This window comes from Coccinella septempunctata, chromosome 5, assembly GCF_907165205.1.
Source record: "Coccinella septempunctata chromosome 5, icCocSept1.1, whole genome shotgun sequence".
NCBI classification, from domain to species: domain Eukaryota; kingdom Metazoa; phylum Arthropoda; class Insecta; order Coleoptera; family Coccinellidae; genus Coccinella; species Coccinella septempunctata.
This window is the reverse complement of record NC_058193.1, coordinates 18,796,893-18,809,147: the sequence shown is the minus strand read 5'-3', so window position 1 is coordinate 18,809,147 and position 12,255 is coordinate 18,796,893. Positions and strand designations below refer to the sequence as shown.

At 33.5% G+C, this 12,255-nt stretch overlaps 2 protein-coding genes across 5 annotated transcripts in view; one reads left to right on the top strand and one right to left on the bottom strand.

Annotated features, from left to right (window-relative positions):
* The window catches only part of LOC123314577, a 66,380-nt gene extending 54,126 nt beyond the window's left edge, over positions 1–12,254 (bottom strand). For all 4 annotated transcript variants that reach the window (XM_044899939.1, XM_044899938.1, XM_044899941.1 and 1 more), the window contains exons 1-2: positions 12,098–12,254; positions 11,282–11,967 (exon numbers count right to left, since the gene is read on the bottom strand). In XM_044899939.1, coding sequence (XP_044755874.1) covers positions 11,282–11,967; positions 12,098–12,200 — 789 coding nt within the window. In that variant the 5' untranslated portion in view covers positions 12,201–12,254. The remainder of the gene's footprint in view (positions 1–11,281; positions 11,968–12,097) is intronic.
* On the top strand, positions 1,049–9,722 carry LOC123314581. Its single transcript, XM_044899945.1, has 2 exons — positions 1,049–1,454; positions 9,264–9,722. The coding sequence occupies exons 1-2, from the start codon at positions 1,163–1,165 to the stop codon at positions 9,410–9,412; spliced, it is 441 nt and encodes a 146-aa protein (XP_044755880.1). The 5' UTR covers positions 1,049–1,162; the 3' UTR covers positions 9,413–9,722.
* Position 12,255: the final 1 nt, after the last annotated feature.

Here is a 12,255-nt window from a genome sequence, read left to right as displayed (position 1 = left end):
ATTTATTTCTTTTCTTAACTGGATCAACAATTTCTTCCGATGCCAAGTAAAGTTTGAGTGATCTCAGCCATTTTTCCCACTCATTTCGAATGAGTGCTTTATCCAAATTCTCAGCGAGGAATGGTTTGATGCCTGAGGAGTCACCCATTTTCTATAGACTATTCTATTCGCTATCGGTACTGAAAAAAATAAACAAGAATATGTCTGTAAGTAAATGCCTCAAACACTTATTTTTCTACAATAAGTTTGTTATTACTATATTATATTCAATTTCTATTATGATATAATAATTATTTTATGTAGGTATATAGGCTCTCAGCCTGCCAACTGCTATTTCTAGGCTCCCAGCCTTCCTCTCTATTTATGGCTCACAGCCCACTTCCTAATAGCCTTGGTTATTAATGGCTCACAGCCCACTTCATAATAGGCTTTGCTATTAATGGCTCACAGCCAGCTTCCTGATAGCCTTTGTTATTAATAGCTCACAGCCAAACTTCTTAAGGCTTTGTCATTGATGGCTCCAAGCCCTCTTATGTTAGTGGTTTACTACAGTGATATCAAGCGTTATTATAACCGTCATGAGTTATGTGTATGTCACCCTGTAATTGATATTATTTTGTACTCACTTTATTGGTTTTGTTTCACCTCGTCGCCAGTTTGTGGTACTCAGGGTGATCACATCAATACACTTATCAGCGATCCAATTTACTTATTTATTTATTTATAATAATCCCAAAATAACAATCTAACTAACACTTATAAATTCAGTGGTGAACTCAATGTCTCTACACCCGCTGTCGTTATCACACTGCTTTTTCCCTTCACTGTTCACATCTCGTTCAACACTTGGAGTGAGTCATCGCTTATGACTATTCCTGACTAATCGCCGGTCTCCACACTCTGCCTATCGGAATGAATGTACTGAATATTTGAGATTTAAATATTTTCAAAGGCGGAAATATGTAATGAAAGGAATGCACTAAAATGAACTCCAATTTTTCTCAGAAAACTGGAGGTCATTACAAGGCACTTCTCTAATTTTTATTTTTCAAGAAAACTGAGTTATGGTGCAATTCAACATCGCCGCTGGTTGGTTTATTCAATTTCTCAAAACAAATTTTTCTGTTTTCCTTGCAGACTATTCGGTAATTCACAAACTCAGATGGTACAAGGAGGGTGTTGTGACTGGAAACACTTGAGTATTATTTTAAATAGGCATGAGAATACCAAGGAACATATGGCCTTCATGTTTCAATGGATCACAATGGAAAAAGCAATAAAGCACGGGCAAACAATTGACCAGGAAAACGAAAGGCTAATTCGTGAATCTCAAAAGCACTGGCACAATTTGTTTGAGAGATTGATTGATATTATTAATTTCTTAGCCTCTCATAATCTGGCATTTAGAGGTCACAGGGAAGTACTCAAGACAGATGGGGACACTAGGAATTCAGGTAATTCCATAGACTTATTCAAATTGTTATCCAAATATGATCCTACATTACATGAACACATGAGACGCATTAATGAAAAACAACTTGCAAACCATTATCTAAGCCACGAAATTCAAAATGAATTGATCACATTGATGTCAAAGACAGTTACCGATGAAGTGATACGTAGGGTAAAGGACGCAAAATACTACTCTATTTGGCTAGACTGCACAAGAGACTGTAGTAGAGTTGAACAGATGTCAGTTATCTTAAGATTTTGTAATACTTCAAACGGCACAATAGAAGAGAGCTTTATCGGATTTATCGCAGTAACTGAGACGAGTGGAGAATTTTCAACTAATGCAATATTGGGAGAGCTTGAAAAAAATGGCTTAGATATTCAAAACTGTCGTGGACAAGGGTATGATGATGGTGCAAATATGGTAGGAATAAATAGTGGTGTTAAAACTCGAATATTGAACATCAATCCCAGGGCATTTTTTACTCCTTGCGATTGTCATAGCTGGAATCTGCTTTCATTTGACGCAGCTAATTCTTCCGTAGCAGCTAAAGCATTTTTCGGTTTCATTCAGAAAATTTTTCTCCTCTTTTCAAGTTCCAGCAAACGATGGGAATTAATCAAAAGCAAATTAAAACTAACTATGAAGCCTTTATCAGACACAAGATGGGAGAGCAGAATCGAGGCAGTGAAAGCGGTTTTATGGCAATTCGATAGTATATTAGAATGCATTGAAAGCTTAAAAAAACAAACGGAACATTCAGACACCCTTAGTGATTGTGATTCATTAGTGAATGAAATGCTCAGTTTTGAGTTCATCATACCACTACATGTCTGGTATGAGATATTATGGCGCATTAATATAATAAGCAAATTATGGCAATCTAAACAAATTCATTTGAATATCGCTCTTCAACATTCTCTTCAACTCTTCTCTGATTGGATCAAAGAATATCGACAATCTGGATTCGAAGAGTGCTCATCTGAAGTTCGTCAGTTTATTGAGAAAAGCAGTTTTGAGCTTCCCAACGATTTCAGGAATAAACGGGTAGCCAAGAAAAAAAAGATGTTCGATTATGAATGCAGCGATCAGCCTATACAGTCCCCCAGAAGCCGATATGAAACAGATTTTTTCAACACCATGATGGACTCTATAATAAACAATATAGATTCAAGATTTAAGTCTCTGAATCAACATTTTGCAACTTTCAGTTTTCTTTATGATCTGAGGCAGTTGAAAAATACTCCAAAGCAGTGTATTTTAAAACACTGTCAAGATTTACATGTAGCTCTGAAAGTAGGAGAGAATAGTGATTTTCAACCAAACGAGTTGTATGATGAAGAAATAAAAACAATTATGCCAAATTTACCCGAATCCATCGGAGATGTGAGACAGCTGCTCCAGTATATAACAGAGTACAATTTGAAAGAAATTTATCCCAATTTATATATAGTCACCAGAATTTTATTGACCATACCAGTGAGTACAGCTTCCGCTGAAAGAAGCTTCTCCAAATTGAAACTGATAAAAAATTATTTAAGAAACACCATGAATCAAGAAAGACTCTCAGCTTTGGCAGTCTTTTCAATAGAAGCAGATATAGTATCTAAGCTGGACTACAGTACAATCATTGATGAATTCAGTAAAGCTAACAGCAGAAAATTCCTATTTGTTTAATTCAATTAATCTAATTTATAATTTCCTGGTGTAGTTTTCTGAATAAAAATTGAATATCTTCTGTATATAGTGTTTTATATAAAAGACAACACGTTTTTCTGCATCAGCCAAGGGCCTCGCAAAATATATCTTGCCCACATAGAATTAAGGTATTGCTCCGCCACTGCATATCACTAATTCTTATTGAGTTACGTTTTGAAGGAGGATATTTCAGTTTCAACAATAAATTCTACCAACAATTAACTGACACCGCAATTATCGACCTGTTCAACTCATACCACCCCATTATAACAGTCAGTCAGTCATAAAGTCATAATTTTGGTGTTCATCAAAAATTGCAAGGGTCATATTATATAGATTGTATGACTTGTACTTCTGTTTATAACATTGTTTATATTTGTTATGATGAATAAAGAATTGAATTGAAGTATTATTTTCTATATAAAGATATGGGAAAAACGTCAAGAAAATTACAACTACATATAAGGGTTATATGGACTACAATACAAGTAAAATATGAACAAAAGTCATATAATATAATATAAAGTTCACCGTAGAGAATGAAAATGAAAACAAAATTCCATTCTTGGATGTTTTAATAAGAAGAGAGGAGGACAATTTAACGACCAGTTGGTACACAAAAACTATAAGTTCCAACAGAATAATCAACTACTATAATAACCATAGCAACACCCAAAAAATCAACACTGCGATTAATCTGATGTATAGAGCATTAGCTATCTTGAAGTGACAACAAATTTAGAGATGAGAGCACACAGAAAGTTTGTGAGATTTTAAGAGAAAACAATGACCCCAGGCATGTCATTCGACGAGTTATGAATAAGACCAAAGAGAAAGTAATATGTACGAAAACAACATCCAACAAAAGAACAAAGAACCTACACAATACTGCAGATTTTTTTTAAACCCGGACTCTCACAAGAAATTTTCAGGATTTTCAAAAAGTTTAAATGCACTTGTACTTCTTACAACAAGATCACAACGAAAAAATACTTCACGAAATTGAAAGATTGTGTTCCGACAAATTCACAATCATCAGTCGTGTATGAAATCCCATACTCTAATTGCGAGAAGACCTACCTCGGACAGACGAAACAACTTTTGAAAGACAGAGTTAGACAAAATGGAACAGACTCCAACATCACACAAAGCGAAAAAACTGCTCTCACTTCACATAGACACAAAGATGGACACAAGACACAAATTCAATTTCTAGGGATCGACAAAACTTTACCATGAAATATCGTAACTTATGGTGAGTGTTTTCTTATATTTTGTTCGTTAGGTGTTTCAATTGATTAGTGAAATAGATTTCATCACGAAAATATTCAGAAAAACATGTATTTGTGGTTGGTTATGAATTTGTGTGGTTCCATACCACAAGGCTGTAAGGGCTTGTCTATATAAGAAATCATTTTTCACAGATTATTCAAATATGGACCTAAGGCCCGGTTGTTCAATTCGTGATTAAAGTTAATCCTGGATTAATTTTGACATTTCCGTTCAAACCTGTCAGGTTAATCCAAGATCAACTTAAATCTCGGCTTAAACCTGAATTGAACAACCGAGCCTAAGTAAACTAACTTCAGATGATGCCTATGCTCTGATTGATTCAGACGAAATCAAATGTTTTCTTGGTATAAATCTGATGATGGGGTTCACAAAGAAACCTAGTTACCGTGATTATTGGTCTTCTAAAATGCAGATGAGAGATAATTTAATATCTTCTTCCATGTCTCGTGATTGTTTCAGTTGGCTGTTGACAAATACGCACCTGAAAGATAATTCTGTTCAACCAAATGTGGGTCAAAAAGGATTCGACAAATTGTAAAAGATATGTACGACCAATGCTCGATACACTGTCAGATTCTTCCGGAAAATATTACAAACCCAGCGAAAATCAATATATAGACGAATCAATGGTGAAATTAAAGGGGAGAATAAGATTTCGCAAGTACATGCCACTCAAGCCAATAAAAAGGGACTATAAAATATGGGAAAATGTGGCACAATTTCAGATTGATACGGAAAGATCTGAGGGAGGTGAAGAGGGCTTAGGTCCTAGAGTCGTCAAGGACACGCACACTCGTAAGAAAATACCACAGGGTGTATTTTGACAACTTCTTCATTTCCGTCGCACTTCTAAATGATTTGCTGAAGGACAACATTTATGGTTATGGAACAATAAGGAGGAGACGCAAAAATGAAACGAAGGATATAATAAATAATAATGCAAAAGTAAGTAGAGGCACATGCGATTGAGCACTTAGCAAAGAAGGTTTACTTTATTTGAAATGGATGGATAATAAAACAGTTCTATTTCTGAGTAACTTTCACAGTCCGGCTGATGTTCAAACTGTTTCGAGAAAGCGGAAGGATGGTTCGTCCCAGAATACTGATTGTTTGAAACTGGTAAAAGATTAAAATTGTCATATGGGCTATGTAGATCAATCCCATATGTTCATTTCCTTATACAAATTGAACCGAAAATCGAGAAAATGGTGGCACAGGTTGTTTTGGCATTTCTTGGATCTCACCATAGTGAATGCCTTTATAATATACGAAGCATGACTGAAAGATTTTAGGCTGGCTGTTGCTATAGGATTGTTTGGAGCAGACCCAAGTATGCCTAAGAAAAGCAGAAGGTCTACAGAAAATATCACCAATAAATACAAGATTTTGGTTCCTGCTGAAATAAGGTTTGATAAATGTGCACATTTACCAGTTCATAGTACAAAGGTTAGGTATGCACATTTTAGCACACGTTTACAGCCTCACAGTACTTGCTCCAAGTGCAACGTTGGACTTTGTTTAACCGAAGCCTCAAACTTTTTTTTTCAATTTCATCAAGCAGAATGAATTTCTCACTTTTGGTCTTCTTCATTATTTAAAATATTTTCCTGGTGGTCATGATATGGAATTTGAAAAAGTTATTGTAAAAGTAAATTTTTTGTTCACTTGGTTGTTGTTTACCATTAATTTTATTAAACCCAACATGAAAAAATTACAGTTTTTCGAAAAAAAAAATTAACTCGTCCTCAAGAAGTTAAGGCGAGTTAGGACTTGGCTTAGAAGCCAACAACAAGCAAAAGATTAAATGGACTCTGCTTGATGAGCGATCATCGGGATTTTACTAAGAGAGAAAGAAAAAACATAGAAAAAGAAATTTTGGAAAAATGTTCTCAAAATCCCAGGAGAATGCTATCACATAATATACTCCATTCACATTTATTTTAGCAGTCGGTTGGCCATGAAATAATTTTCTCAAGTTTTTGTAACTAGAACGGAGTAAGGTTGGCACTCATGAAATGTCGTTAATGTCATAACGCCGTTGCCACAACTAATATCAATTTTTATTACGAAAATGCCGAAAGTGCTTGAAAAAAGAGACAGGGTTTCAGGAAGTGCTATTTAGAATTCAGGTCCGCTCATTCAAATAGTTATAAAATCCACAATTCGTAAGACGGTAGCGAACATATTCAATTTAAGAGAATTTATATAATGTTTCATCTGAATCTAAACGACTTATATTTCAGCTGAATATTTCCACAATCAGAAAGATTGTGAATGAAAAGGATGACAAAGAATTTCGTTCTATTGGGAGGCCCAAAAAAGTGGTAGCATTTGAGAATTTTATGTTTGAGTGAATTAATGCGAAAAGTTTACTACAGGATTTTTGATGAATGTCGTCATAGAAGTTTCCGAAAATTGATTTCTCTATTTTTCATTTGACTTGTCCTATACATAGTAAATGTCTTAAGGTACCAATAAATACCTAATAATTATTATTATTATATCAATGTATTAAGATGAACAGCCACAAATATGCACCAGTTGTCCTGTTAATTGTTTATTCATGTGAAATTTTTGTTCAAAGGTGAAGTTCATCTTGACTTGAAACTTCCTTCAATTCCTTTTACTTATATTGATGCAAGATGATTTTATGTTGCAGAATTCAACATTCTTGTAATTGTCTGTTAATACCTTAGGGAGATACCCATTACCAACCATATGCATTTAATCTTCGGGTGAATATTTTTGAAATCTACAACTGATGTAACGTATACAAACTTTAGCCAAAGAAGATAACGAACATTAACTCTCCTCAAGCTAGTGCATATTATGATATTATACTGATCTCTTGTATTTTCCATGCAAATAACTGGATTTGGTATGCCTTCAATCAGTTTGTATAAACTACAATTATGTTCGTCACATATTTTCTGAAGAGATTCGACGTTGTGATAAAATACGCAATAACAGAAACTTTTACGTAGAACGGGCAACATAGCGTTGATTTGAAACCCAAAAATGTTTTGACAACCGTCATAACCCCACATTTTCGTGCTATACAGAGTGAAAAATGTCAAATTTCCATGGCCAACCCACTGCTAAAATAAAAGTGAATGGAGTATAGTATGAAACTTAAATTTTAAATAAAAAATTCTGAATTTCTAATTAAGTAAGGTTCAAATAAGGAATAAGGACAGTATTATGGAGAAACGCTTTCTGTTTGCTGGTTCCTATTAATCATCGCGATTTTATTATGTCTAGTTCAGAGTTAGACAACACGGAACAAATGTTAAACGTACGGAACAAATATCATTAGTGATTAGAATTGTAACAAAGGAACTTGAGGGAGAATTCACACCTAAAAATAATATTATTGAATTCCTACCAGTAGAAAAAAACACCGGAATGGAATTAACCAATATTATAATACAAGAACTTTAGTTTTAGGCCTACATTTGAAAAATATTCGGCTCTAATATGAAATTAGTACACGCTAGTATGCTAGTATCCAACAGAATATTTATAAGCTCTCAATTTAAACCTGCCATTAGTAAGGAGATTGAACTCGAGGAAGTATAGATAGAAAAATTATGGAAATGGACTAACTGGAATACAATAATATATTAGAATATGTGCTACAAACACTCCACAAAGGGAGATTAACCACTAAAAATTTTCATTTTTTTTTTCAGCAAATATCTTGTAGTTAGGTTCCTTAATGAAAGAGATGAAACAGGGATAGTTTCTATGGCCATTATATCCAGTATCTGGATCTTCGAAGATGATAGCTGTTTGTTCTGCTATTGGCCTTCTTATTTTCGTACTGATCATTTGAAGGGCAAAGCAGTACAAAACCATATTAAGCTGCACCTAGATAAATGCATGAGGTGTCCAATTATTATCGAATTCACTACTGGTTAGTATTCTATTGAAATACATATGAGAACTATTGACTATTATTAAAATTTTCAATTTCCAGACGATTACCTCAAAGCTAGAGCCAAATTAATGAGATTGGAAATTGAATCCCAGATTGAGTCTGAAATTGTAGATATAAGTAAGCGTAAACCAAAAAAAAAATTCTTCCGAAACTATGAGAGTGATAGTGATAGTGATGATGTTCCACAAATTCCACTCTCAAAAAAAATTTCGAACAAATTGGAAATTTCCAGAAACAGTGTACATCAAAAAAGTGTGCTCAATCTTACCACAGCGAAAAATTTGCTCCAATTAAATCAAAAACATTTGGATTGGATTTGGATGAGATCTCAACAAGTAGCACCGAGAAATTCAGCATCACATCATGCACAGGATGTGATGAGAATAAAAATTAGTAGGTATATTATAGTTATTCGCCCTCATTTAAAAGACATATTGCCCAAAAAATAGTGATCTATTTTATTTTTCAGAATTGATTACTGAAGTGCTCAAACAATTGAATATTGTCAAAGAAGACACCAGTCATTTAATAAGATTATTTGTGGATAGAGAGGAGAGAAATGTGTCTTCTGGAGAATTCAAAAAAATAAACGATTTCGAAGATTTAGCGAAGTTGCATGACGAATTATCAGATAAGGCGAAATTTGCTGAAATGGTAAGGTAACTTTTCACTGTGATGAAATATCTATGCATTCTGAAGTGAAATTTCAACTGCATGGGTTTGTGGGGGTGTATTTTTAGTTCTTTTGTCCAAAAATCAACTTAGACATTCAGACTTATACATATATCTTTATTTGTCATTAGAGGCATTAAAATAATTTTAATGCAGCAGCAACATAATCTCCTTCTGAACTAGCAATTGCTATTATTTTAATTTTAGTATCTATCCTTCAATACATTGGAGGCAAAGATGAAAGTGAAACTTGTAGGAAAATTCTCACCAAGTGGATGAACAATGACCTGGCAGTGAAACCTTATTGGACAGGGAGAAATTATGAGATGTATAATAATACAATTGATTCATGGTAAGTTTCATTGACTCTGAATATCAACGATCGAGTGAAATATACAGTCTTTGGCAAAGTAGTACATTAAATGCTTGAAACTGTGTGAATACTTGTTTGTGTGAAAATTGTTTCTCTTTGAATTATAGAATTTTTTTCTTATATTTAAAATATAAATTTCCTTTCCACAAGAATTAATATACTCATTCAGAGTGTTTCTATTTTATTTGTAGTGTCAGTCAGAAAGAATCCCCTGTCTAAAAAGTGCACTGTGAATAGTGTTGAAACAATAATAAAAGCATGGTTGAGGATAGCTGGTGACTGTGAAAGAGGTCGAGCCAAAAGAAATGGACAAAACTAATGAAATTAAAATTGATATACCTATTTCTGTGATTAACGTTGAACCTGCTGACCAAAGAAAATATTTTTTTTTACATTCATAATGTATATGTATATGTACATATATTATTTTCAATAACTTTTTCAATGATTTATTTCAATTGAATATGATATTTATTTCTTATCATACAGTTTGTGCAATATAACATGTTTCCATATTATCTTTATTTTTGTTTATATGTTTTCGTTGTTTTATTTCTGTAATAAAGGTCTTTTTGTGCAGACTGATCTCTTATATTTACACAGGTGAAAAAATGCAATAATGAACATTTTGTATCACTTTAGCAATTTGGAAATTTCATTATGAAATAGAATGATAATTATTTATTATTTCTGGGAAACATGGGTGAGTCTTGCAAAGCATTTGAGATATGATAAAAATGGTCGCAACAAAGGAATATAATATAATGTCACATTATGTCATAGGGTGTTTATAAAATAAAGGTCACTTTGTTTTCAATGAGTCTATACTCATTATCTTTCAAAATATCATACCTTATATAGTAATAAAGGATCCTTATAAATGAGTAGGTATACATTCGCAGTCAGGCCCGGCCTGATATTGAAAAGAAGCACATATAAACTTCTCTTATCAGATGCATAACGTCTGATTGTGTTCAGAAGTGAAATCGGTCAAGCTCTTTGGAAATCTTTATATCCATAAAATGAAAGCGTATGATGTGAGATATGATTTCAAGGCATATTGTTCAATTCCGTAATGGCCGAAAGCGAGATATCGCAATAATTGCCAATCTTACAGCCGTCTGGCATGTGAAAAATGTGAAGTTCCATTTTGCCTTACAAAGGACAGACATTGTTTCAAGATATTTCACAGTGTTTCATTAAATTCATAAATGTCTTAAATTACGGTACCTCAGTATATGACTAAAATACAACAAAAATTCCGAAAAACTATATTCTCATTCCACAGAATTCTCCCCTCCCCTTCCCACTGATGCCAAATGGAGTCATTGAAAATTTTTGAAATAGAACACAATGAATTTTTTTCACTATTTTTCCCTGGATAGTCATTCCATTTTAACGAAATGAAAAATTAACTTGGGAAAGAAAGGGTTAAAAAAAACGTAGCTTAACATTCAATGTGTTAACCAAATGACAGAGTTGGAATTTGTTAGGAGATTGGTCTGTAGAAGCTTTTGGCATTTTCCTCGAAATCATAAGTGGATTTATCAGTTTTTGCAGGTGAGTGGTGAGCGGTGAGCTGCTACTCTGGAGAATATATTATGCAACATAATTTTGTAAATGTATGAAGCTGTGCTACTGTTCATGTGAAGAAACTCGGAAGGAAGCTTATCGAGTGGTGGAAGTAGACTTAATTGCAGATCAAGCAAATAAGCCATGAACAGAAGAAAATTATGGATTTTTCCTCAAAAAACATGAAATCACATTATTTCATTCCCCTGTATGATATGAATGTCAGCAGTAAGTCATGATGAATATCCTCATATTCTTTACATAATGAAAAACTACTCACCTCTATATATTCTACATCATCATCATCAGAGTCTCCAGCTATATCAATGAAGCTCATATTAAATTCATCGTCAGGAACTTCAATCACCTCTTCCAACTTAGACCATTCAACATTCAGCCAACTTTTTAAATCTTTTGGAAAAGTATATTCCTTTGGTAACCAATTGGTTGTGACATTCTTCAGTTTATGAGAAAAAGGGAGGAGTCTTGCATAGAGGATGCATGTGTATTTTACCATGTTCAGACATAATACATGAATTCGTGAAACTATTGATATAGCAATAATCGCCAACTGCCAAAAATGACCCAAGTACAAACGATGTTCGTAAATTATGACGGTGAGTTTACAGGTGTCAATAGCTTTAGTTAATATTTGACCAATTCCTTGAAGTTGAACTAAGATATAGTCAATCATGTTTTTCGTTGGTAGAGAAACTACCACTTGATGGTAATCATAACTTGGTAAAATTGATAAAAAATACTCTAATTTTTTGGATATGTCCATTTCTTCATATATGGTTAGACTTCTTTTGACCTTTTCGAACGTGTGGAAGTCTTTTGAATTTCGGAATTTTGTTTTCATTCTATAGACAATTCTAGACAGCAGAGCAGTCTCCATATTCAAAAGATTCTGATCGTTGTAGAATTTTATTCCATCTTGAAGAATTGACTTCAAATGACCAATGTCTGAAAGAGAATTAATATATTACTATATTACTTGTACAAGTAAAGAGTTATTTCAAAAGAAACCACTAAAAAATACGATAGCTTCAGCAATTCAGTTGCTATCGAATAAAAACAATAACCCAATAAATACCTATATCATCCGCGTTCGCCTCATAGGTGTAAGTAGGGGGAGCAAAAATATTTCTTGAATTCCAAAACTCCATATCGAGAAAGTCCGATTCACAATTAAACATTCATAACTCACTGGATACAGTGGATACACGTGCTGAAATCTTTTTGTTTTTGGCA